Genomic DNA, 27,094 nt, shown 5'->3' with positions numbered 1-27,094 from the left:
ACGAAGAGTGGCAACCCTGATATAAGTTTCATTTAGAATTAAAATATAAATATTTTAAATTTTATTTTAAAACAATCAATATAATCATAGAATAAAAAGTAGCTTCTTTTAAATTATATTTTCTTATGTTTAAGTATTTAGACAATAAATTCAAAACACATAAGCTCCAATTTTTTAAAATTTATTTTAGGTTTTATTTTCAATCAAGTTTTAAAATGGGTATAACTGGACTGCTTCCATTCTTAAAAGAAATAGTTGAAGACACACACATTCAAACATATGCAGGCAAGCGTGTAGCTGTTGATACTTATTCTTGGATACACAAAGGAGCTTTTGCATGTGCATCTGACTTGGCAAAAGGCACTAAAACTAATGTCTATGTTAATTACTGTTTAAAATTTATAAATATGCTAAAAAGTTACAAAGTTATACCAGTACTAGTTTTTGATGGTTGTAATATTCCTGCAAAGCAGGAAGTTGAACATACTAGGAGAGAAAGCAGGCAATTAAACTTGTTAAAAGGTAAGAAGTTTTTGTCTGAAGGAAATATGTCTAAGGCTCGTGACTGCTTTGTAAAATGTGTTAATGTAACTTCTGAAATGGCTCTGTCTGTAATGCAAGCAGCAAGATCTATGGGTGTTGATTGTATTGTTGCTCCATATGAAGCTGATGCCCAGTTAGCTTACCTCATCAAGAGCAAGTTAGTTGATGCTATTATCACAGAGGATAGCGACTTACTGTGTTTTGGTTGCGAAACTGTGCTGTATAAGCTTGATTTGACTGGACGTTGTCAAAAGGTCGAACAGAAAAATATAAGTAAAGTGAGCTGTATAAAAGGTTTTACTTTAGATGAGTTTAGACAAGCGTGTATTTTGTCAGGTTGTGACTACTTGAAAAATATTAGAGGTGTTGGTTTAAAAAAAGCGGTTAAAGCTATTAAACTTTCCAAGGGAAAGAACATAAGTTTAGTTGTGAAAAGGTTGAATCAATATATACCAAAAATTGGTATAATTGATGCTGCTTATCCTAATCAATTTGATAAAGCTAATAAAACCTTTTTATATCAATTAGTTTTTGATCCTGTTTCTAGAAAATTAGTACCAATTAACCCTTATCCTGAAGGATTAACAGTTGAAAATCTAAAGTTTGCTGGGCCTGAATTTTCAAACGAACTAGCATTTCAAATCGCTCTAGGAAATATAGAAGTGTTTAGAAAGCAAAAGATAGATAATTTTGATGTAGATAGTTGGTTGCAAAATTCACCTCTTCATCTACAATGTACTAGTATTTGGAAAAAAGATGATGCACCTAAACTTAAAGAAGTTCATAATAAAAATTCTGGTTGTGCTTTTGATATAAGTGGAAGTAAAGATATAAATAGAAAGACAACTTCAACAAGTAATAAAAATCACAAAAAAGATTTACTTTCAACTGCTGATGCTTTAAATTTGTTATTTAAAAATAAAGGAATTTCTTCCCAAAATTCTTATAACACTGAAAAATTATCACAAAGTAACACAGTTACAAAAGTTTTGTTAGAAACAGCTAATGATAAAGATCTAAAAGCATTTAAATATAGTCGTTCCTATCAAATTGAAAAAGTTTCTCAAAACAAATCTCAAAGTCCTTATAGTAAAAGAGTTCACAGTGAGTCCCAAAATAAAAAAGACACACAAACAGTTAGAAGTAGGTTTTTTCAAAGCTTTAGTTCAAAAAAAGATACTCAATCAACATCCAACAAAAATTTAATTGGAGACAAGAATGACACAATACTTAAAAATTGTGAACAAACTAAAGTTAGTGCAGTAATAGAAACAAATAACTTGTTGACAAGTATAAAACGAAAAATAGTGTCATCATCAACTAACAAAGATGAAGTTGAATTTAAAAGACAAAGGGTAATGTTTGATAAAAATATAACTCCTGAAAAAAACAATTCTACCCTTACAAAATCTTTAAATTCTCGTGTAGAAAAAGATCAACATAATTTTTTAAATTTTTTAGAAAATTCTAAAATTGATAATGGTTTAGAAGTTCTAAATACAAGTTCTGAGAATACTTTTACTTCCCAAGAAATGGAAAACTATAACTGTAAAAACAAACAAAAATTAGACTCTACTGATAACATAGGTAAAAATAATAATGCAAATCAAGATAAAGTTATTTCTCCTAATAAGGGTAAAAATCCATTTTGTAAAAATATAAGCAAAAAACCTAAAAATAATAACATCTTGAATTTATATGATAAATCAAAAGAACTTAAATTTGATTCTGTTAATGCACAAGAAGGTACTAAAAAACAAATTTTCAAGTCTAAGTATTTTGGACCAGCTAGAGCCAGTGGTCTTAAGAAAAAAAGAAAACCTTTTCAAGCTACAATAAAAAGGTTTTTTGAAAAGGCCTAAAAGATAAACAGTATTTACATAATGAGAACAGATTAACATTATTTTTATTAGTTTTTGTTTTCTATTAAAAACAATTAAAAAAATTGATTGTCCTAGCTGTCTAAAAATTGTACATTTTATGTTTGCTGTCTTTAAAAATATTTTTAGTCTTTACCTCAAATGTATTATAAAAAAGAAATTTTTAATGTATTTATTATTACTTTTTCGTGTAAGTGTAGCTATCTTTTACAAAATTTAGGTTAATATAAAAGTTTATTTATAAAAACTGTTTAAAATTTCATAAGTTAACAATAAATTATTTTCTTAGAAGAGTATTTTTTAAATATGGCACAGTACTATGTTCAGAATGTTATTTTAACTAAGTAAATCAGAATATACCAATACTTAAAGCAATAGAATTCAGTTTTGACATTTATTTATCAATGCTATTATTACGGAAAAAAATAAAATTTGTAAAGTGTTATGTATTTTCTTTTATCTTATTTTAAATCATGCATAATAAAAGTTTTTTAAAGACTATTTAACATTTTTGTTATAATAATATATTAAAGTATAAACAATATACTATCTACTATAACAGTTTTGTCAATTAATTTTTTTGTGAATATATTTTAAAAGTTCTTAAGTTTCTTAACAATAAATTAGCTTTTAGTTATCATTTTTATCTATTAAGACTAAAATGACTTTAAAATTTTAACTTTAGATTTTTTTTTTGTTTTATTGAACTAAACTTAATTTAACTCTGTTTAGTTGTAGTATTATAAACCTGTCAATTTAAAATATGAATTCCATTTAATGCCTATAGCTGGGTAGCTTGGATCATCTCCACATAATCTCTTTACTCTATTGATCACTAAAAGAAGAATAATTTTAAGTTCTATTTTAAACTTTACTTTCTAAATACTGAAGGTTTTTTTAGTTAGAAATTTATCCTGTATTTAATATAGCATTTTATTAGTAAGTATCATTATTTCTTAACTGTTTGGTTAAGGTGAGTTAGGGGCAAGAGTTAAGATTTTAAATTGTATGTAAAAGTCTACAATATTAACCCTTAACCCACCATACCCAAACAGCTTAAAATATTTATTTTATTAATATAATTGATAATATTACAAGCTTTTCGTTTGCGGCTGACTGACGGATTACAATAAAAACTAAACCAGGGTCTCCGTCTACCAATTGCTTTTAATCTGATGATCTAATTGGTATGATCAAACCTTTATGTTGTCTTGAGATTTTCTCACTATAACGAAAATCCAGGCTTAGGATCTGTAGACTATCACCGATTTATTATTTTATTATGCTTATTTTTTGTTTTAATTTTTCAGTTTGTATTTTCCTAAAACTTCATTTCACAAACTAAGTTTTGCTAGTAGAGCACTGTATAATGTTTTGATTCATGTAAAAAAGCAAAAATTTTTTAAATGTTATATTGTTACTACTGAAAACAATTTTGTCAACTTGATATGATGATTGTAAATTTAGCATATAAATTGTTTATAACTATTTTACCTCAATAATAGTCTCCTAATTCATTTGCAATAGCTTAAAAAGTTTCGTATTACTTAAATTTAAAACAAACAATCTTAAATTGTTTGATAGTTTATTTAGTTTATATAATATACTAAATAGCCTTGTTACGAGTTCCATTTTATAAAAGCACACTCTTTGTAATCTCATCGATTCCATAAACTTCTACGATAGTCAAACTACAGGTAAAATTAATTTCCTCTTTACTCATATTTCCCAACTTTCGCATAGATTTCTTTTTTCTTATAAAAACGTAAACTTCGTACAACTCAGAAGTTTCAACTTAACTGTTTAGTTACTATCGAACTTTTAGCAATTTAAGGTAATTTTACTTTATATTTATCTGTTGGTCAAAGTGTTGAAGTTTAGAAAAATAGTACAGAAAAATTCTATAATTATGATTTTCTTTCCTTATTTTTATGGGCTTTGTAAACTGAAAATCTACCACCAATTTTTTTCTTAAAATAAGATGTCTTTTTTTCCTTAGTTGAAAATCTATTAAATCGTTCAAAATTGAATTCAGACTTTCTACATATATAATTTTCAAAGCTTATTTCTTAGTATTTTTCTTTCGCTGCTTCACATGTGATAGTACCTTACAATCTTAGTATAAAAAAATGTGATTTTAACTTTGGCTTTTGTTAAACTATTGTTTTCTTACACATGTAAGTAAGAAGGCATGGCAAAACTTTTAACAAACGTAGAGTTTATCACTAAACAAATTTTTCTTTAAACTAAAATTACTTCTTCTTATGTTTTCTCGGGTAGCGCAGGCTCTAGGAAACCAGACTAGAACTTGTTATGAACTAAAAAAAACAGGTAACTAATTCGCTTCCAAATAAAACTATATTGCGGGCAATTTGAACAAAATACTGTAAATTAACAAATTCATACGCATTTGCTTATTGATAAAGGCGAAATTTGATTGCATGTGTTATCTAGCTTTTTTATATAATAACTTCATAAATATTGTTATTAACATATATATGTTTTAAAAATTCGTTAAGTTTGACGTATTATCTTAGAATCTAAAATGTTTGGAGTTGAATTGCAATAAACTATATTTACATGGCTGTTTTAAATAAAAATGTTAATATCGCATTCCTACAGCACTAAAACTGAGTATTTATACAGTTTTTAAAGGAAAGGGACTAAATTGCACGAGGCTACTAAATTACACGAGGGGACTAAATTGCACGAAGACAAATTTGTACGAAGGATCAATTTTGCACGAGAGTAAAAAAACTAAAAGATAAATTCATAAAAAAAGGTACTGACCGAGAGTACGGGTTAAGGGTAATAGTGATAATAAAAAACTATTTTAAAAAAAGCTACCGATCGAGGTTAGGGGTAACAGTGATAGAAAAAAAAAAGTTACCGACAGAGGGAAAGGGATAACGGTGATACTAAAAAAAAGATTAATTAATAAAAAAAATCAACCCGTGCAAAAGTGTCTTCGTGCAATTTTGTACGCTCGAGCAAATTTGACAGCTACCCGTTTTTAAAGGATGTATGTATAAAATAAACAACTTTACATATAGCTTTATTGTTTATACACATTATTATTCAATTTAGTGCTTTGTAGAATAGTTAGTTTGTGTATAGGGTGAAATAAAATTAAAAGGTATATTGATAGATTGGTTATTTCATTTCAACAACTTTGTTTACAATTCATTTTAGCAACAAACTAGGTAATTAAAAAAAACTTCTGCTTGAATTACATAAAATATTCGCACTTCTTGTTCAATTTTACTTGCGTTTAAAAATATATAATTATTAAAAAAAATTATATAAAAATCTTTTACCACAGATGTTCTTGTGCTAAAACTTTATTTCAACTAACGGCGTTTCACTGCTCTCAAATAAATTTAAGAATAGATCTACGGAGTCTATAAAATATTAACACACATTAGAAAAAAGCAGAAAAAGCATGTAAAATTATGTATAGTGTTTATGTAGGTAGTAACTATACATAAACACTATACATAATTTTACATGCTTTTTCCGCTTTTTTTCTAATGTGTGTTAATATTTTATAGACTCCGTAGATCTGTTCTTAAATTTATTTGAGAGTAGTGAAACGCCATTAGTTGAAATAAAGTTTTAGCACAAGAACATCTGTGGTATTTATTCCGATAAGCTTAGCTTATCAGGATCTCCAGGATTTAACGCCTTTTAACGTTACATCTTTAAAAATCTTTTAGTTATTTTTTATTTTTATCAAGTTTATAAATTTAAAAACAACATTTATTTTTAATTCAATTATATAAATGTAGATAAAAATTACATGCTTAATTATAGATAGCTATACATACTAAATAAAACAAAAATCTTTAATATATGTAACATTTTGTTGGCCAAATAAACAAAAACTGCTAACAACTTGCCAATCAGAAAGCATACTAAATTAAAAAAAACCTTTCCTAGAAAATTTAAATTTGTTGAAATTGTTTATAGTTACACTAAAAAAATATTAAGGTAGAACAAACATTGCTTGTTAGGCTTGCAGAGATACATTTTTTGTATTTTTTTTGCAAAATAAATGTTTAAGGAAGTTATTTTGCAATAAATGATACACAATGATATAAAAATATATTTATAAACTTGTTATAAATAAACATATTTGGATACTTTTTTACAAACGATCACTATCAGAGATGCTAAATCGCAGAGCACAAAATCCCCGCAGTAGAATAAAAAATAAAAAGCATGGCAATAGAATTAAAATTTCTTATGAAAGCAAAAGCTGTATTTTACAAGTTGAGAACATAAAAGTTTCATATATTCAATTACACCAACATATTTAAAAGCATATTGTTTTTATAAGTATGAATGCCTTAAATGTAAGTTTATGTTTTTTATTTTCATAAGGTTAATTTTATTCACTTTATTGTTAATTTAATCATAACTACCTATTAACCTTGTAGTAGTAGGTAATGTTTGGTTAGAAAAATTAAAGAAAAGTATCTTCCACTTATTTAAATGGTTAATAAACTAAAAACATTGTAGCTTTGGAACTAATCGATGTTAAATTAATTTATTATTTGATTTTTTTCCCAAAAATTAGATGCAATAGACAAATTATTTTTTCTTATATCCTACTTTTATCAAATTATTTGAATTTTAAAACTTAAAAATAAAGTTTGATTATTATAATTTTTTAAGATTCATTATAAATTATTTTATTAAGACATAGATTTCACTTAAAAGTAATTTGAATATAATTTATTATTTTTGTTGACAAACTTGAAACTACTATTTGCTTAGATTAAATCTATTTAAAATTTTTAATGTGACAAATTTATTGAGTCTTTTTTTATTATAATTAGGTAGTTTATCTAAAAAAAATATTATACTTGAAAGTTTTAGTGTACAACTCAAGGTTTTTAAAACTAGTTTTGTAAATTAAGCAGAGTTAAACAAGGTCAGGAAAAGTCAAAAAACTCAGGAAAAGCAGAAAAAAAAGATAAATAACAAGAATAGTAAGGTTTTTTTTTTAAACAGTCAGGAAGTTTGACTAAATATTAAAAAATACCAGATTTTGTCAGTTTAAATTCACTGAATTCCTTATATTCAAAAACAAGTCTTTGAATGGTAAAAAATTAATTTAAATTCTTCAAAGTGTGATTAAAATTGAAAAAATTTCCAAGAATTTTACAAAATTACTTAATGCCTTCATCTGGTAAAATTAAATGAATATCCTTTATAAAACTGCAAAATGTTTCTATTAAAATTTTTTTAAACTATCCTACTAGAACAAACAGTTTTTGTAAGCAGTTTGATAATCTGTAGCATTTTTTAGTAAAACAATGATAATACACATAAGTTTGTTTATCTAGCATATGTTAGAATTGAATTGTTTTTTGTTTAAGTAAATAAATAATTTCATTCTAATTAAACACTAGGTTTAGTGTTTTTGGTAATAAGTTTATGTTTATAATTTACCTCATTATAATTTTTTCAAAATTGTTTAAATTTTTAAAATAAATTATAAAAGAGGTGAACTTCATGGTTAAGTTTAATTATTTATAGTTTATTGTAGAATAGTTGTTTTTTAATATTTTTTACATAAATAAGGGTAAAATATTTACTACTAATTTTATAAATATTGATAAACTGAAATATAAAATTGAAGGCTTTATTAATTCCAAGTGTTTGAATATGTATTATATTATTTGTGTAAATTGATAATTTGATTTAGAAAAGTCAGGAAAATTGTAATAAAAAGTCAGGAAATTGTTTAAAGAGTGGATAATAACTATAGGGTTGCTATTTTACCTAGAAATTAAAAATTCTGTACTTTGACAATTAAGGCAATTAAAACCTTAGCAAAGCTGAAATTAGATATAATTTAAAAAAAACCTACATTTTTTAACAATAAACCAAAAAAAACCTGAAATTCTTAACAAGTTTACATAGTTCGGTAATAAAATTTAACTTGATTCAAAAATATTTCATATAAATAAGTTTTTTTTTATCAACAAAAAAAAACTTTTTTTCATAAAACGCATTTCAATAAACTTAAGTATTTTTCAATGGCTTATGCTATCAGGGTTGCCACTTTACCTGGAAATCTGTTTTTACCTGGAAACCTGATACTTAACAACTAAGGCAAAAAAAACCTGGAATTTGAGAAATTTTTAACCAAAGACTTAGAAAAACATTCAGTTTTTAACAATTTCAGCATGTTAAGTAGTACAATTTTAACTTGACACAAAAAAACTATCATATAAATAAGATTTCAATTAAAATTTTTTAGTTATAATACACATTTTAATTAACTTTATAGTACATATACAATGTTTTTTTATTATTTAACACAGTTTTTTATATTAGACATAACTTTAAACTGAAAATAAACCAAAATACATGTAATTTTAAAAGCCTTGTAGAGATTTGAAAAACCAGGAAAAATTTATAAACATGAGTGGCAACCTTGTACTATTCCAAACAGTTTATTACAATAAATTTAATTTTAAACTAAAGCTAGACTCTAAAATGTGTATTTTTGAAGATTTTTTGAAATCATGTAAAAAATTTAAATAAAAATCAGGTGGCTATTCTCAGGGTTGCCACATAGTCAGGAAAATTCAGGAAATCAGGAAAAACTAAGAAAAATGACACAAGTCAGGAAAATTCAGGTCAAAATGGGGGGTTTTTGAAAAAATTCAGTAAAAATTCAGGAAAAAAATTTATAAAAACCTCAGATATTGTCAGTTCAAATTTATTTATTTCCTATTATTTAAAAGCCTTCGATAAGTGAAAAATTAATTAAAAATTCTTTAAAGTCAGACTAAAATTGCAAAATGTTCCTTAAATTTTACAAAATTACTTAATTTTCAATGCCTTTTTTAGTAAAATTATAGTAAAAAGTCAGAAAAATCTTGAAAAAAGTCAGGAAAACTTTAGTAAAATGTCAGGAAAAAGTCAGGAAAAGTCAGGAAAAATCTTCTCAGCTTGACTTGTGGCAACCATGCTATTCTGTAGTAGTTAAGGTAAGTCTCTAATGGTTTTTTTTTTCTTGGATTTACAAATAGTTATTAAGGTACACACTAAACACATTACTTTAGCAGTTACATTTTCGTAGGTAACAACCGTTGAAATTATTTTAGATGAAATTCCAGACCAAGAAGATTTACCAACTTTAGATTTTCCACCACCTAAAAAGATGAGGTACCAGAAATCTTGGGAATCTGTTTATGAGTTAAAAGGTTTTTTTATCTCTAACAATTTGTAGTATTTAAGAATACACATTTGAGTATTTCAATTTTGAATTCAACAACAATTTTTTTTTTAATACTGAGCTTTTTTATTAAATATTATAAAGGAAAGTTCTCATGTTTTTATTGAATTAAATTAATTTTTCCATTGTAATTTTTGAAAAAAAAAAAAATTTTAAATAGTTTTTAAAGTATTTTTTGTAATTTTATTTCAATAATACACAAAAAATTTTATCATCTAAAGTCAAAAATTCCAATTCACTTTTTACCTAAAAATTAACATTTTGTTTTAATAATTGAATAATTAACAATACTTTAGCATGACAATTTTTTTACTTTAGTACTAACCTTTGACTACTTTATTTAAATAAATATACTTAAAATACATTTTATAATAACAACACACAAATTAAACTGTTAATTTTATTATAAAATTAAAACCAAAATTTGTTAGTATAAAACAAAGTTCGCTTCATAGACAAAAATTGAATTTCTAATTTTATTATTTAAGTAAAATGGTTCATAGAGGCCATAAGGCGGTGAGATGGGCAAATTATTTATTTTCAACAATTTTTTGGTTTTACACCTTACAAATTATCATGATTTTTGTTTGTTAAACAAAAAAAAAAATTTTAATTTTTGTCATAAAATACATATATTTGAATATTAAAAACATTTTTCTGACAAATGGTTTGTGGTAATATCAAGAATTCTTTATAAAATTTTTTAGTATATTGCTTTCAATTACAAAAAGAAAATTTTTATTTACTATTTTATAAATGCTAAGAAGATTAGCTTTGACTGATTTAATTACTAGACAGATCTACTTAGTTTTTTTATTTCAAAAAAGAATTATTTCACTGCATTGATTAAATTTTTATATAAATTTTTGATAAAAGTTGTGATATAAATAACAATTTTATTATAAGCAAATTTATTATCCCATTTGTAAGCTTAGATTTATAAGATAGATTTAACTAAAGCTTCTATTAATTGAGAATAAATAAATTAAAAAAAAATTGTTATTTATTGATCTTGTAGTGAAACAAAACTTTAAAAAGCACGTTTTAAAAGTAAATACATACTTAATTAGCTCAAGTTGAACTGTGATGCTTACATCAGGCTAGCCACTTTACCTGGAAGCCTATAATTTGTCAAATTAACCCAAAAAAAAAAACCAGGAATGTTTGTATTTTTGAAAAAAAAATCGGAAAAACTTCAAATTAAAAAAAAACCTGGAAATTTTAACATTTTAAGCATTGTCAGTAGTTAAATTTTCGATTTGACACAAAAATTTATAATATAAATAATATTTTTTTTCTTCATCTAAAAATTTTTTTATCTACCAACACATTTATTGTAAGTTTAAAGTATCTTTTTAATGTTGTCATACTGTTTAACACAGTATCTTACTTTGAACCTAATTTTCGACCAAATAAAGATTAAAATTGTGAACTTTTAAAATTCTGTAAGAATTTTGGAATACTTTGAAAAAAATTTGAAAATACAAGGCAACACTATTACATCTATTAAACTGTTTAGTTTATTGTGAAACGTTTTTGTTAAATCATTGAAATCTCAATTGTTCACTTGTTAATAAAATAAATATTAGATACACAACTTATTTATAAACAAATATAAATAGTGTTTAATGTTTTATTAGTTATATCTGTTATGTCAACTATGTGTAATGCTGTTTTACTTATTAGATTGGATTGCTCCAACAAATTGTGAAACTAAAGCTTTTTGCAAGTGGTGCAATGTAGAACTACAAGCAAAAAAGAGCAACTTAAAAGTTCATTCTTATTCTGACCGACATAAACGCGCATCTCCAGTCACAAATAACCACAACTCAATAAATCAGTTTAGGATGGAAAAATCTTTTAAACAGCAGTTCAACAATTTCCTTAAAGAAAACGTACGCCAGACAGAAGTCCGGTTAGCATTGCAACAAGCTCTTCACGGGAACTTGCTAGCAGGCGAACACCAGATAGATGTCATGAAGACACTTGGGACAGCTCACGAATCAGCAACGCTTAAAAGGAGGAAAGCAAAAATGATTCTGTGCAATACTCTCGCACCAATTTGCAGAACACTAATCATAACTGATTTTATGGTGAAGCATTGTTCTTTCTATCTGGATGAGAGTACAGATACTGCTGGACAAAGTTTTCTAGGTAAGAAAATAACTTTTAAGCTTTGTTAATTTAATTAAGTTTAAGTTTGTTATTTATTTACATACATTCTGTTGAATATAAAAATATTTTAATACTAAAAGCTTATTATATTTAAATTTCAAACATGAAATAAGCTTTAAACACATTTTTCTTTGTTTTATTTTTTTAATATAGATTAATTCTTGTAACACGTTAGCTGTAAAAGAAAATATTTTGTTATGCAATGAGTTGGACATTTTTAGATTACTCAGATGTAAGTAGGTTTAATGACAGTTAAAGGAAAAAGTTTTTATTTTACAGAATTTAATAGGTTAATAAATTAAAATTTACATAAAATTAAAGTTAGAATTACTATGATTTTTTTAAATAATTATACAGTAAACTCGTTCTAGTAAACTAAGTCAGTTTCATTTCTAACATATATTTGATTTTTGTGTTGACTTTTATTTAATAGTTTAAGAAATATGTCAAAATATTGTTGATATTATTTTTAATAAGGAGAATGATTTAATTATTATAATATTTATTAAACAGCAAAAATTTTAATTAATAAAGAAAATAATGAATAAATTAGCAATTTGTTGCTTTAACGAGCAGGGTTGCCACTTCACCTAGAAACCAGGAAAAACATGGAGTTAAAATTTTAGGCATAAAAATACCTGGAATTTTGTACATAAATCTTTAAAAGACGTTGAAAAACCTGATATTTTCAATAATTTTTACTTGTATAGTAATAAAATTTGGATTTGAATAGAAAATTATACCCTATTTTTTAAAGTTTTTTTGTCATCATCAATTTTTTTTTATTAATGAACCATTTATAAAGCAGCTTTAGTGTACCTTTTCCATGTTTTTATACTCTTTAATACAGTTTTAACATTAAACTTAACTATTAACTTTAAACAGACCTTAATATGTGTAATTTTAAAAACTTGGAAGAAATTTAGAAAACCTGGAAAAAATTTTAAAAATACCGAGTGGTTAACCGGAAGCAGTTTATGTTCAAATAATTATAACAGTTTTCCTTTTATATACAGCGGTTGTATTTACAATTAAAGCTATACTTTCTTAAACTTTTGTTCTACTACCTTCAGTTGTTTAACTAGAACAAAGTGGTAGTCCTTTAATTTCACAGATTTTATGTACTTAAAAGTTCGACTATATTTGGTATTTTTTAACTTTCTTAGATATCTATTTAAAAAAGCATGAGTAGTAGTTACCAACAGATAATTTTAAAACATTTATATTTTTTTTTATTCCAAAGTATACAGATTATAAGTTCTTTTCATTCAAAATTTTACAGTTATTAAACTTATAACAAAACATTACTAACATTTTGTTAAAGGTTTAGTAGATTTAAATTTAGATTGGATTTTATACAGAGTAAACGATATAAGTAATTATTATCAATATTTTATTTTTTTATTAAATTAATTGTTAAATTATTATTTTACTATATAAATTAAGTTGTAGTTACTAAAATTTACATTTTTTTGTAGCTAACCTTTTGGAAGAACCTATCTTTCATGTAGAAGTAAACGAAGTTTATGCAAATTTATTAATTAGTAAGAAGGCAGAGGTTAAACTAATTAAAATTCACGTTGTTTAGTCAATTGGGTTTATTAACAACTAAAGTTAATTGATTTTTTTTAAATAGGATTTTTTTAATGAGAATAATTTCTGAAATTGTTTTTACTTTACTTGAAAAAATTTTAAGTCAAAATACAAGTTATTATAATAACTGTGTTTTTTTTTTACATAATCGTTTTTTTTTTTTTCAGTAAATTCTCATACTTTACTTAAGTAATTTACTTAATGTTGTGTATTACAAGTGAAAAAATTTCTGTTAATGACACGCTACGGTTCTAATCTGTAACTAATTTTCCTATAATTCCAACATTTTTATAATTAATTGTTTTAATACAGGTAAAAAATATTTTTCAAAGTTTTGTTGTAGTGTTTATAATTGAATTGGAAAAAAGAATGCTGCAAAATCTTGAATTTACGGCTCAGTATGAAGTTGTAAACGATGTTAGTTGGTATTAAATATATATCTTCAAAAAATAAAATAACTTATTTAAATATCATTAAAACTTATAATTTTTTAAAGGCCTTAAATAGACGGATGCCGGATATTGAGAAGTTTTTAGAACATCCAAAAATTAAAAAATTGTTTGAAGGAAACCACAGAGATACTATCTCACTTCAATACAAAAGTTTGCATGGACGTCATCAAACAAGTATCGGTTAGCTAAAGGAAAATAACAATAGTAACCTACTACTTAAATATAAATTAAAATTTTCATTGTTAATGTTAAACAAGTTTTGTAATTTAGTAAACATTGTAAATCTACCGAAAACTAAGTTCTGATAAAATAAAAACATGATTTAATATTGTAAGAGTACACTTACAATTGATTATGTACATAAAAAGTTATCAGTTTATTCTTAACAGATAAATCAACAAACGTTAACTTTTGGAGCAGTGTTCGCGTTGAATACCAAGAACTTAAGGAGTTAATGATGAAACTACAAACGATACCTTTTAGTAACGCGCAAATCGAGCGAGACTTTTCCTTGATGAATATCTCGAAAAACAATAGACAATCTAATATGGGCCATATTTTGTTAAACTCCTTAATGATTATTAGGTAAGTAAAAATTTAACGTATTTGGATTTATGTCTTTTTATTTTAACCTATTTATTTCATAGAAATGAAATTTTAATGTGTAATTTAAACTGTAAAGTTTTTAATCATTATTTAGATTATTTAATTTTAGTTAAAGTTGGGTATGCAACTCGATGACCGAGAGGTCTTTTTGTGTACCCGGATCCTTGAAACAAGAAATTTTTGAATTTTGTTTTGTTATTATTCAACAAACCTTATCATTTTGATTTTTACTTTTAAAAAACATATTTTATTATAGGAGACATAAAGGCCCTATTAATAACTTGTTTTTTTTAATGTAATCCAATTAAATTAATATTTTGTATTACAACGATTTGTTTTATATAATTTTTTTTTCTTTTATTTTAAATATAAGGGAAGAATAAATGCATAATAAGAATTGAAACATTTTTTTGCTAAATTTATCGGTATATTATCAGTAAAATTCAATAATATATATCACTAGTAAAAGTTACTAGAACTTTTTTAACAAATTTTAGTTTAGGTAGTTTTTTAAATTTTTTATTCTAATTAAAACTATTTGTACAAGGTTAAAAAGCTTGGCGTTTGCTTATTATTTAAATATTATATAGGTTGTTGTCTTTTTAGATAAAGTAAAGTATAGTTTTAATCTGTTTGTTGAATATTTTTATCATAAATATAATATTGGTAAAGTACAAAATTATAACTCAATGTATGGTTTATAAATTACTCTTTTTCATTCAAAGGTTCAATTCAAACATTAGTAATAAAAAATTCCTACAATTACTTTTTACATTCTTAAGCCAATTATTACCCAAAATTATAATAAATTCTATTTTTCTCAGATCAACCTGCAAAAGAATGGAGTTATGCTGTGACAAATTTCCACTTTCAGATACATTGATAGAAGAAGTTGGTAAGTCTAGTTTGTACAAACCAAGAAGCCAAGATGTCAATGAAATCTTGACAAACGAAGAGTACAGCAAATTTAAACCTTCAAATTTGACAATGTTTGCAGCAAACAATGTAATATAAAATTTCAACAAAATTTTTGCGTGTTAAAAAGCAGTTAATTTAAAAAAAAAAAAATGCTTTTCATTTAAAGTCAATTCACTATTTTAAAAACACTTTTACTTGAGTGACTGTTAAAGCATTCTACTGTTTAAATTTGTTGTGACTGTATTTTATTCAAAAATTTCAAATTTGTTTATTTACAAAGTTTTGTACATTAATTGCTAAAATTTCTTAGACTATTTGTACTTTTTTACATATTTTGTAGTAACAATAATAAGTTCAATAATAATCCAACCGTTAATCGCGCTAATTTTTTATCATATGAGTATTATGCTAAATTTCTTTTGCCTAACAAACTTTAAAATTTCTCATTTTCTTAGTTTTTATTAAGTATTTTTTAATACTTAAAATTGTTATTTTAAATTTCCGTATTAACTTTTGTATTTTTTAAAATTTTTATATAAAATTTTAGGTTTTTAAACAAAACATTTTTACTTCAATTCAGCTTTTTTTTTAAACAATTTTCTTTATTTACCAATATAGATTTTTTTTTTAATTGCCATAACTGCTAGTTATTGCAATACAAATTAGTTTAAGTCATAGTGCTGTAAACTGCCCTTATGTTATGCACTTGTTCTTTTATTAATAAACATATAAAATTAATCCAAGCTCTTTATATATATATCAAAAAAGTATGTAGAGTATATAGCTTGTATTAGTATAATATTTTGTAGTGTCGAAGGTTTGTATAATTTTTTTAATTACAATATATCCTAGTTTTTATTTTTTCACAAACTTTGAAACTTGAATTAAATGAATAAACCTAGAAGTACATAAGCAACTTATAAAAATAAATTACTTTTTAGTTAACTATACTTACAAATTAAACATTGAAAATGGTTTAAAACTTAAAGATAAATGAAATAAGTAATACTAGTAACCTTTTAGATTTTTTTTTCTCTTAAATAAAGTTTTTTTTTATGAAACAAATTAAAGTAGTTTAACATGAATTCCTTTAAATGTACAATTTCAGTCTTTGCTTTATATCATAGTCATTATTATCTAATAAAATATCTTTTCACTAAGTTAACATTTTTAGCTGCGAATATTCTTACTGCAAAAGCTTTAGTATAATTAGATTGTTATAAAACTTATAGCAGAAAATATTTTTAATTTAGTTTAAAAAAGTAAATTAAGCTTAAATCTTTAACAAACCAGTTAAACTGACCTTATTTTTTTTCATTTAATAAAAATTTAAGGTATATAAACAAATAAATTTTTGATAAAAATTTTCATAAGAAAAAAAAATGTTAAAATAAGTAAGTAAATTGTAAATTAAACACTTATGTAGTTTTTCACTTTAATAAAATTTTTGCAGGAACAAAAAAAAATTTTGACTTTAAGAAATATGAGACAAGACGTGAAAGTTAGTTAAAACTTAAAAAATTAACATGCATTATTAAAGTTTTAAAATTAAGTGAATTACTCAAGCGTACGATTTTGGCTTATAAATTTCTTTTTTCTTCTAGCTCTCTCACTTTTGCGCTAAAACTTTGCGTCTATTTGTAAAGTTCTTAAATGAAGAGAATAACTCGAGCGCGCTCCAGCGTACCACTCACTTTTCACTTTACTTTCTTTTATTTCTCCAAATTTCTCTCAATTTACTATAGAGCTTTAAAGCGCGTGTTTACAATTAAAACAGCTGTATTTAACTGCCATCTTGATTATACCATGTCTGATCACTATTATAAACCGTACATAAAAGTTATTTTTTAAATGTAGTTCACTAACTTTAAGGAAATTTATATTATAATAGCTACTCTTTTTTGTAAGTTTAGTATTGCTACATAAATTTTTTTAAATAAAAAAATTAAAAGTTAAAAACATTAATCAAATTTTTACACGATTTATTGTAACAGAAATGGGCAATGGGCATACTGCGGCCCGAAGACTAAATTCAGCCCGGAAAGTGAAAATTTATAGGCCAAAAATGTACTTTTGAACTAAAATATTGGTCGTTGCAGTTATAACGTTTTCGATTTTTTTTCAATCGTGATATTATGCAAACTAGATAAAGTAATAATACAGTACAGCAGTATATTTATAAAATCTAACTCCCATCCTAAATCGTTTTTATCATTTTTTTTTGATATATTCCCTTATCCCAGACGCTGACCCTAACCCACCTTACCCAAATACATGAAAAACAAATAGAAAAAAAGAGTATTAATGAGTAGAAATAGAAATAAATAGACTACTAAGTACTAACCAATTAGAAGCGCTTTAGTTTTGTAGCTGACAGCTAACATATGCGCTTTAAATATTAAAAAAAAGTCAGGCTCTTAATTTATTAGTTTCCAGTTTCGAATACATTGTCATTTAATCATTAAACAAAATGTTTTGTTTGATACAATTCTTTTTAATATTGGCAAGCGCGGAAGATTTTTTATTATAAATTGCGGCTTGCTAAAAAAATTGTCTTCGAACAAAGTTACCGAAATTCTAATGTATTGATGTAAAATTCATGTTTGTTTTAATATGTAGCTCTTAGCTGTTAAACTCTGGCAATTTTCCTGCGACTTCCAACAGGCTGCATGCAACCCTTACACTAAAATAAGAATAGTGTTAACCATTTAAAAAGTTGCTTAAAAATGAACTTTTATTTATAATTTTATTGACATATACTAAAAGATAGCTATTTACGAAAAAAAAGATCTTCTTATATCAGGTCTTATTTGAAATTTTATTTATACTACAACGTTTATTATCTTTTAACTTTTTAAAACTTCGATCCTTTCCTTTTTACTGACAAATATAATAATCATTTACAGTATTTAGTTCTACTAGCGATGAATTAGGAAAAACAAATTACAAACTAATCTTATGTAGGTTATAATTTGTAGTAAAATTTAATTCTAAAACTAATAATTAAATGTTTACAACAATGAAACTATTATTTTTAAACTATTACATTAAAAATTGGCAATTTCTAATTGCTTTCTCATACTTTTGACTTACAGATTGCTACTTACTGATAATACAAGAGATTCTATTTATTCTTTAGATATAAGTAAGATCATTACCAAATATACCAGAAAATATAAGTTTTTAGTTTGATAGTAAGTAGTTGCAAGTGGTAGAGTTGGAAACTGATGTTTTTACCATAAATTAATGTATTTGCATATGAATATTGAAATGACGAAAGTATAACTAGTGTTATTTTAATGAAATATGAATTTATATATATGAATAAGTTATGTTATATGTAAACTTATATTATGAATTTTAAAATGATTTTTTTTTTCAAAAGGTAGAACATTTTTGTGATACTTGATTTTTTTTTTAAATACTTTATTGATGTTTATATTAATAGTTAAAGATAAAAGTAAACATTTAAATTCTGATCAGGTTATAAGTTAAGGCCAAAGGGGGGTTCCAACACTTTTTTTACAAAAATTCACTTGAGCTTTTATATGAAAGCTTTAAGTACAAACTACAAGCTAGTTTTTATAGAATTCAAAAATATAACTTAACTTTTGAGAACTTTTATTTTTTATAAAAAGTTTCCAATACAAACTATGAACCGCAAATTTTTTAGGGTCAATTTTCTTGGACTTTTTAAAATCACTAAAAATATATCTCCTCCTTCATTTTTCAAGCAATCTTCTTTAGATTTCCAGGAAATGTTCCTTATATAAAAAAAAAAAGAAATTTTACTTTGAATTTTTTAGATTCTAAGTAACGTTTTTTGTAATTGTATAAAGATTAGACTGTGAAAGTTTAAAGAAGATTGCTTAAAAAATGTAGGAAGAGATAGATTTTAAATAAAATAGTCTTTTTTAGTTGATTTAGTTTTCCCTTCACATAGGAAACCTATTATGCAGCTTGACTTTGACTGGTCATATCTCAAAAAATAGTTTGAATTTTTAAAAACAATAAAATGCATCTTGAAGTTTAGAATAAACCCTTTAAAATAAGATCAACATGTAAAAAACATGGCTACCCCCTATGGCCTTGATAGGTAGTTATTTATTTTGTTTTATTTTTTTATATATTAAAAAAAAAAAGTTTAAGTGTTTTTTTATAAAAGATTTCCACACTTCTATAATTGTTGTTTTTGACTATTAGAGTTGTCTCTCACTTAAGATGTAAATCATAGAAGAACTGATTTTAAACACTAAGTCTAGTTTAATTTTCAATTAATAAAATTATTGAATTCATAAGAGTTGATATTATATTTAATATTTTAAGTTATCAATCATTTATTGTTAAATCAATAATTAAAAAGTTAATCAATTATCTATTTATTGTGTATTTCTAAATCTTAGTTATAAATAAAGATTAACCTTTTAAATAAACAGTAGTTAACTGAACACGTTTGATGTTGCCTTAACCTTAAAAACAGCTTCCTAATAATAAACTGTTGCCTAAATTTAATGTTTTACAAACAACAAAAAAGTTATTTTAATAATAACTGTTAAAATATATAGATTTAATCGTTTGCTAACAAAAGATCCTAGTGAAACAAGTTCACTGGAATATAAATAAAAACAAATTATAAAGTAATCTTCCTTTATTGTACCAACATATGTTTCTGTGTGTTAACTAATCAATACACTTCAACTGGATTTTTAATTAGTATTTTTAAGGAGTATTTCTTTCCATTAAAACCCCAGTTGAAGTGTGTTGATTAGTTAACACACAAAAACATATGTTGGTACAATAAAGGAAGATTACTGTATAATTTGTTTTTATTTTAATAATATTGATTCACACAATATTCACAATTTACTTCTGTTGAGAGTAGAGATCTAATAAAAAAAATTTGGTAATTCCTTAGGATGATTTTGCACCAATATCAAATTGAAAATATTTTATATTTGATGTTTTTTTTAACCCTAATTGTATGCTAAAAATCAATGTTTTAAGCCTAATATGTTTAATCTAAGAAGATAATTTGATTAAACAAGCTATATAATACATAGTAATAGTTGAATTTATTTATGATAAACTAAAATTGGAACATAAGTGACCAGTAATCATACAATAAGTTACACAAGACACACAATTTCAAAAACACTAAATATATTTCGAGCAATTCTCATCAGTAGAGTACAAAGCTAACAAGTTAAAAGATTTTACAAACTTATATAATTACCAAGTAATCAAATATTCATAAAGTAATGAAGAGATTAATAACAGTTGAAATCATTTAAGTTTAATTATGTTATAATTAATCTACAGTAAAACTAAAGAAAATAAAATGAAAACAATCCTTATAAAGTATTACAAAAATAAAGACACATTATAGTCAAAATCTTATTGCTTACGTACAACAGGTTTCCTTAACAAAATACAAATGGCTTCTAATTTAATTAAATCGAAAACACTCCTACAAGTTTTAATAATTTTAAATCATTTATATTATAGCTGTTTGCACAAGTTGAATTCTTAACCAAATGTTCTGCAATAGATGAAAGTTTAGATGCAATTAAATCCTAGACCGGAATATCATCTTTCTTATCTGAAAAACAAAAATTTTCTACACTCTTTGGCACATGTGCTTTTATTCTTTTCCTAAGAAATCTTGTTGTTAATCCAATATAACTTGCTGTACAACATTTGACTACCATACTTTTATTTAAGTTTGAAATATTTAAGAATCCTTACCACATGGTGTTAATAATGGCTTAGAGGTGAAGACAATTCTAGGGTTTGCTGCATAATAAGTATTTCTTATTAATTTTCTAATTTTCTTTTCTAACATTTCCGAGCTTTTATTAATGAATGGAACTTTTAAAGTAAGAGTAACTACACATTTTTCCGGCAAATTGGCAAATATATTTACGGGTTATATTGAATTAAAAGTTCTTCCTGTTTTCAAAAATAATTTATTGTACCTAAGGTGTGTCGATGATTGTTTTGGTTAGTTAAAAGTGAGGAAGTTATGGATGAATTTTTTAATATTTTGAATAGAGCTCATAAGTCTTTAAATTTCACAATAGAAAAAGAAAACAACAACAAACTTGCACTTATGGATGTACAAATTAAACAAAAAAATAAAAAATAACTACTTGTACAGAAAGAAAACTTTTACAGGATGTTATTTGAATTTCCAATCAAACTGTAGTTCAAAGAGAAAAGTAAGTATCAGAACTTTGTGTCATTGTGCGCACAAAAGTTGTTCCCCAGAGTTGCTAATAAATTAAATCAACCATATCAAGTTACTATTAAACAAAAACAGTTACCTATAAGAGTTAGTTAACAAAACAATTAATTTACATTTAGATAGAATAAAGACAATAGGACCGGAAAAGTGAGTAGTTACTTTTAAAAGTTTCATTCATTAATGTTAGAAATGAGCTTGGAAATGTTAGAAAAGAAAATTAGAAAACTGATAAGAAATACTTATTATGCAGCAAACCCTAGAATAGTCTTCACCTCTAAGCCACTATTAACACCATGTGGTAAGGATCTAGTATCAAAATTGAATAAAAGTATAGTAGTCTACCAATACATCTGCTGTTGTACAGCAAGTTATATTGGATTAACAACAAGACTTCTTAGGAAAAGAATAAAAGAAATGTCCCAAAGAGTGTAGAAAATTATTGTTTTTCAGATAAGAAAAATGATATTCCGGTCAAGGTTTTAAATGCACCTAAGCGCTCTTCTATTGCAGAATATTTGGTTAAGAATTCAACTTTTGCAAACAGTTATAATATGAATAGATTTAAAATTATTAAAAATTGTAGGAATGTTTTGGATTTAATTAAATTAGAAGCCATTTGTATTTTTCTAAGGAAACCTGTTGTACGTAAGCAATAAGATTTTGACTATACTGTTTCTTTATTTTTGTAATACTTTATAAGGATTGTTTTCATTTTAGTTTGTTTAGTTATACTGTAGATTAATTATAACATAATTAAACTTAAATTATTTCAACTGTTATTAATTGCTTTTGTCGTTTATTTATCTCTTCATTACTTTATGAATATTTGATTACTAGGTTATTATACAAGTTTGTAAAATCTTTTAACTTGTTAGCTTTGTATTCTACTGATGAGAATTGCTGTTGTGGAAAAAGTATTTACCCCTCTCCCCTGGCCTTATCTATTTTTAAGTTCTATAATTACTAACTTACTAATAAACTCTTTAAAAAATTTCAGTTGTTAAAATAAAATGTTTTCTAAAAATAGAACTATGAAACCCCAGAAAAACAGCAAAGCACCAACTCAGCTAGGGTCAAGGTCTAAATCTGTTATAGCACCAATATCAAAAAGGCAATCTGACCAAGCATCCCTTTCTACTGACCAAACCTCATCAAGATTAAATGCAAGACAGGCTGCTACACGAAATACGAAATCATCTCAATCAAAAGTATCAAGTATTAAAATTAATTCCAGAAATAAGCATGTGGCTGACAGGCGTGGTATTTCTGAAATTAAAAGGTAGTAGAAATTAATGAAAAGTAGATATCAATAAAAACTAAGCACAATTAAAAGAACAAAAAACTCTTTAGAAGCTTTTCAAATTTCTTTGAAGTTTTACAAAAGTTTTGTTCGAAACATAACTGTAGTTTATACTCAGTATAAAAACTTAAATTATAATAGTTTACAAAGTTGTTATGTAAGGTCTTAATAAAAAAGCTAATCAAACAAAATTTAAGATGTTAAAGTTGAATTAAATTGTCAGTAAGATTTTATCATTTGATGCTACTTGTTTGTTTAACTTAAATTTTTTTGTTCTAATTCTAATCTATAAAGCTTTCCTCTAGCATACCGCTTTAGAACTAAATCTCAATGTTGATCTTAATGTTTGAGTTCTGACTAAGTTTAACAAATGATATAGCATTATGCTTGTCTTCCCTTTAATGAATAGTAGTTCTTTAAAATATTTGACAAGATATCTCGTTCTGTAGATCCTATGGTCTACTTATAGATGACATTTTCATAATAAGATGATAAGTATTTCTGAGCACTTACTTGTAGTGTTAGTAATCACTTATACGAATGTTTACTGTGTCAAAACTCAAATATTTTAAAACATTTTGAAAGTTCTAAAGAGGTGTGTTCAGGGTCAGCTTTATAGCTTAAAGTCAATATTAATTAAACAACAAAAGCCAAAGTTGATCAAACAGGAAGGAAATAAAAATCTTTTATAATCATTAAGTGAAAAAGGGCCTAAAAAAAGTTAAAAGCTAAAAATTAAATTAATATCAAAAAATTTAAAATAATGTAATTTTAGGTAACAGATGGTTTTTAAATTCTAAAAAAAATCTTTTTAACATAAGCATTTTTTAAGTAATAATGATTTGTTATTGGATTTTATGTTTTAAGCAGAGTTTACTTAAATTTAAACACTTTAATTTACTCATTCTAAGTAATAAAGCTTTGGTAAGCTAACATTTAATTAATTTGATAACTTGAAATTAAAATATATTCTGATACTTTTTGAATATATTTTATAAAAGATAATTTTCTTAAATATCAAAGTACTTTGTAGTGATAAATACAGACATAATCATAATTTATATTACAGAAATACTAGAGTGCACAATACATCTTTGAATTTTATAAGATGTTATAAAAAAATATGATTTTCCCCAAATAGTAAAATTAAGATATAATGATTAAAAAATACTGTGTTTTATAATACTTATTTTTATTTATTACTTAATATGTCACATGTTTAACAAAACAGGTCAGAGCAAGACCTCCAGGATAAAGTTTCTAATTTGAATTTGAAAATTAAAGCTTTGGAAGATCACTTGAAAGAAAAAGATCAATGCATTGCAGCCAGAAATGAAGAACAATCAGTTCTTGAACAAAAAGGTAACAAGTTAAATGCAATCTTAAGATTAAAAAATGGTAAGTATAATATTTATTAACATTTTAATAGTAATCAATCATTTTAAATTTTATCACAACCTTTTAATTAAATTTAGAAATTCTCATTAGTATGAAGTAAAAAATAACTTAGTTTTATTATAAACCTAAATTCAGACTTGTTTTACATTTGACTCCTTATCTTATGATGTAACAATTTTAGGAAACTTCCAAACATTTTTAAATTTTTAATTGTGCGGGTGGCAATGCATAGTATTTTTAAGAATCTTTTTTTTTGGAGTATGTAGCTCTTCTTATGCTATATTAAGACCTAATCTTTTTTTTTAATTTGACTGATTCCACAATAAAAATAGATAGTATTTTGTTTTAGTAGTATATAAATTTTTAACAAAAAAAAGAACAAAATTACAAAACTAAAGTAAGATGGTAAGAGAACTATCATTGTTTTTAGTTAAGGGCATAGGGGGTGGGGGTAAAACACTTTTTTTCGAAATTTGGTTATATTTTATATAGTTTTTACTAAGCTACAAAATGCTTTTTACAAATTATAAAAATTCAAAATAGTTTTTGAGATATATCCGCTCAAAGTCAGAGGCAACCATAGAAAAAAAACTTTTTTTTTTGTTTGTTTTTTATTAAATTCTTATTTTTTAATTTTTTGAAAATTCTTTCCGACAGAATTTTCTAAATATATCAAGGAACACTTCCTGAAATTTTGAAGGAGTTATCTTAAAAAACGTAGGAGAAGATAGATTTTTAGTGAAATAGTCTATTTTTGCCGTTTTAGTTTGCGCCTCCCATAAGGAACCTATTGTTGCCTCCGACTTTGACCGGCTATATGTCAAAAATTATTTCGAATTTTTAAAATCCGTAAAAGGCATCTTGTAGTTTAATAAAAAATATATAAAATAAGATCAAATTTTGAAAAAAGTGTTTTAGCCCCCTAAATACTTTAAAATCAAATACTTTATTTTTTTGTAAATATTTTAATTTAATAATAGTGTTAAAAATGTGATTTCTGTCTAGCACTATAGCCTCAATAAAAGTTTTGTGACTCGTAGGCTTGAACAGTAATGAGGGATTCTTAATATAAATAGGAATTTATGAGATAAATAGGAATAGGGAATATATTAATCTTATGAATGAGGGAATCTAAAATTTAGTAAGTGAAAAATAAAATCTTATTGAAAAAGTTTTAAGTTTAGTATAATATTTGATTAAAAGTAGGGCTTGTTTTTCTATATTATAAGTTTTATTTAAGTTAATTTTAAGTTTATTTACTTAGATTGTACAGTTGAAAAATTTAAATAGTCGCATGCTAAGTTTTTAACATAAAGAAATTATTATCAACCATTAGCAATAATATAGTGATAAAACCCCAATACTGTTAGTGTTTTAAATAAATAACTCACAAGAAAGTAAATATTAGCTAATTTATGTATAAAATGCTTAACATGATTTTAAAGTTTTGATAAGTAGTACATAAAAAATTCTAGTCAAAGACTCGGAACTTCTAAAGACAAACCAAGTGTTGATGATTCAACAACTAGAGAGGTCTCACATTGATCCAAAAACTATGGAACTGTTTCAGGTTTTACAACACCAGAGTAGTTTTTATTTATTTCTATAAAGACAAAAGATAATTAAAAAACTATTTTTAAGGTTAATTTCTAAAGCTATGAGTTAACTTATGATTTTTTAACCCTTTGTCAATTAAAAAAAAAACCTAAAGCACAATAATGATTTTTTTTTTGTAATTTTGATAATTTCAATAAGAAATAAAGAAATTTATTTTAAACTGAAACAGTTTTATAGAAATTCACATTAGACGACATAGAGATAGTTTTTTATTGTTTTTTAATTTTCCAATAATAATTATACAAAAAAAAACATAGGATGGAGACATTTTAAAAGAAATTGAAGATAAAAAGGTTGAAGAAAGCAAATTAGCCGATAAGTTGCTAGATAGTATTTTATCTGATGAGTCAACATTGAACGAATGTTTTAATATTTTGCAAAAACTTTAACAACATTTTTTAGTAAGATGTTCTTAAGTTTCAGTCTTACATTTAAGTTGGTACTTAAAATAACTGAGTTTTTAAATATTTAAACACAAAACTTTTTTCGAAATAACGTTCTGAATTAAATTTTAAAAATAATTAAAACACTAAATTCTGTTTATATAAAACTTAGTTTTACATAGCTAGTCAACTTAGTTTCAAAAAGAGATGAAGGATCAACACAAATGTTTGAATACATGAATGTTTTTGGGTACTGTTTGAATTTTTGTTTATGTAATTATTTGTTTTTCTATCTTTTTTTATTAAATTGTGCAAATACTTTGATCATATGAGAAATAAAGACACAGTTGAATTAACTTGTCTTATGTCTAAGTATATATTGTTTTAATATTTCAAAACTCAAATGATATTTGATTTTAATATTGAGATAAATAATGGTCAAAAATAATATTCTTAACTTTTTGTTCCTAAACTATGAAGTATTATATGAAAGTAGGAGAAATAAAATATTATATTTCCTTCACACAAGTTAAACATTTTTCTTTAGTAAAAAGTCTAATACTGTGTGCTCGCGACTGTCTAAACCTTCAGTAACTAAAAATCCGAATTTCATATTCAAGTTATAATAATAAATACTGACCTAACAAACACCTCGTTCGGCAGAATCTTTGACAACACTCTTGTAATTTACTTATGAATCCAAGTAATCTCTAGCGGTTTAATAAGAAAA

The 27,094-nt window shown here is 24.5% G+C and overlaps 4 protein-coding genes across 5 annotated transcripts; all 4 read left to right on the top strand.

Moving 5' to 3' along the window:
• The first annotated feature begins 210 nt into the window (after nucleotides 1-210).
• Nucleotides 211-2,405, top strand: LOC145828550 (exonuclease 1-like). The gene has a single exon (XM_082936307.1). The coding sequence runs from the start codon at nucleotides 216-218 to the stop codon at nucleotides 2,403-2,405; it is 2,190 nt and encodes a 729-aa protein (XP_082792433.1). The 5' UTR covers nucleotides 211-215.
• A 4,188-nt stretch (nucleotides 2,406-6,593) lies between these two features.
• LOC145829280 (uncharacterized) lies at nucleotides 6,594-13,864 on the top strand. 2 transcript variants are annotated; one of them, XM_082937034.1, is made up of 5 exons: nucleotides 6,594-6,778; nucleotides 9,548-9,646; nucleotides 11,365-11,832; nucleotides 13,332-13,466; nucleotides 13,759-13,864. In XM_082937034.1, exons 2-4 carry the CDS (start codon nucleotides 9,604-9,606, stop codon nucleotides 13,439-13,441), a joined length of 621 nt encoding a protein of 206 aa, XP_082793160.1. In that variant the 5' UTR covers nucleotides 6,594-6,778; nucleotides 9,548-9,603; the 3' UTR covers nucleotides 13,442-13,466; nucleotides 13,759-13,864. The 2 variants fall into 2 exon arrangements, with proteins under 2 accessions (XP_082793160.1, XP_082793159.1); XM_082937033.1 differs by having other exon boundaries at nucleotides 9,523-9,646.
• LOC145829281 (uncharacterized) lies at nucleotides 13,708-15,561 on the top strand. Its single transcript, XM_082937035.1, has 4 exons — nucleotides 13,708-13,863; nucleotides 13,943-14,078; nucleotides 14,288-14,483; nucleotides 15,329-15,561. The coding sequence occupies exons 1-4, from the start codon at nucleotides 13,816-13,818 to the stop codon at nucleotides 15,516-15,518; spliced, it is 570 nt and encodes a 189-aa protein (XP_082793161.1). The 5' UTR covers nucleotides 13,708-13,815; the 3' UTR covers nucleotides 15,519-15,561.
• A 7,106-nt stretch (nucleotides 15,562-22,667) lies between these two features.
• LOC145829725 (uncharacterized) lies at nucleotides 22,668-26,688 on the top strand. Its single transcript, XM_082937594.1, has 4 exons — nucleotides 22,668-22,945; nucleotides 24,198-24,328; nucleotides 25,840-25,934; nucleotides 26,239-26,688. The coding sequence occupies exons 1-4, from the start codon at nucleotides 22,677-22,679 to the stop codon at nucleotides 26,368-26,370; spliced, it is 627 nt and encodes a 208-aa protein (XP_082793720.1). The 5' UTR covers nucleotides 22,668-22,676; the 3' UTR covers nucleotides 26,371-26,688.
• Nucleotides 26,689-27,094: the final 406 nt, after the last annotated feature.

The sequence above is a fragment of the Thalia democratica genome, chromosome 2 (assembly GCF_965202585.1).
Source record: "Thalia democratica chromosome 2, ktThaDemo2.hap1.1, whole genome shotgun sequence".
In the NCBI taxonomy this organism is placed as follows: domain Eukaryota; kingdom Metazoa; phylum Chordata; class Thaliacea; order Salpida; family Salpidae; genus Thalia; species Thalia democratica.
Note: the sequence above shows the minus strand (reverse complement) of the source record. Positions and strands in the feature narration are given on the sequence as shown.

What these genes read in the sequence shown, in the direction of transcription:
- LOC145829281 (XM_082937035.1), top strand. Translation starts at nt 13,816, where the DNA reads ATGCTGCAAAATCTTGAATTTACGGCTCAGTATGAAGTTGTAAACGAT. An exon ending in ACGTCATCAAACAAGTATCG is followed by an intron (nt 14,079 to 14,287) that starts GTTAGCTAAAGG and finishes TATTCTTAACAG; the next exon opens with ATAAATCAACAAACGTTAAC. An exon ending in AACTCCTTAATGATTATTAG is followed by an intron (nt 14,484 to 15,328) that starts GTAAGTAAAAAT and finishes TATTTTTCTCAG; the next exon opens with ATCAACCTGCAAAAGAATGG.
- LOC145829725 (XM_082937594.1), top strand. Translation starts at nt 22,677, where the DNA reads ATGTTTTCTAAAAATAGAACTATGAAACCCCAGAAAAACAGCAAAGCA. An exon ending in GGTATTTCTGAAATTAAAAG is followed by an intron (nt 22,946 to 24,197) that starts GTAGTAGAAATT and finishes TTAACAAAACAG; the next exon opens with GTCAGAGCAAGACCTCCAGG. An exon ending in AAACTATGGAACTGTTTCAG is followed by an intron (nt 25,935 to 26,238) that starts GTTTTACAACAC and finishes AAAAAAACATAG; the next exon opens with GATGGAGACATTTTAAAAGA.
- LOC145828550 (XM_082936307.1), top strand. Translation starts at nt 216, where the DNA reads ATGGGTATAACTGGACTGCTTCCATTCTTAAAAGAAATAGTTGAAGAC.
- LOC145829280 (XM_082937033.1), top strand. An exon ending in ATCTGTTTATGAGTTAAAAG is followed by an intron (nt 9,647 to 11,364) that starts GTTTTTTTATCT and finishes TTTACTTATTAG; the next exon opens with ATTGGATTGCTCCAACAAAT. An exon ending in TGCTGGACAAAGTTTTCTAG is followed by an intron (nt 11,833 to 13,331) that starts GTAAGAAAATAA and finishes ATTTTTTTGTAG; the next exon opens with CTAACCTTTTGGAAGAACCT.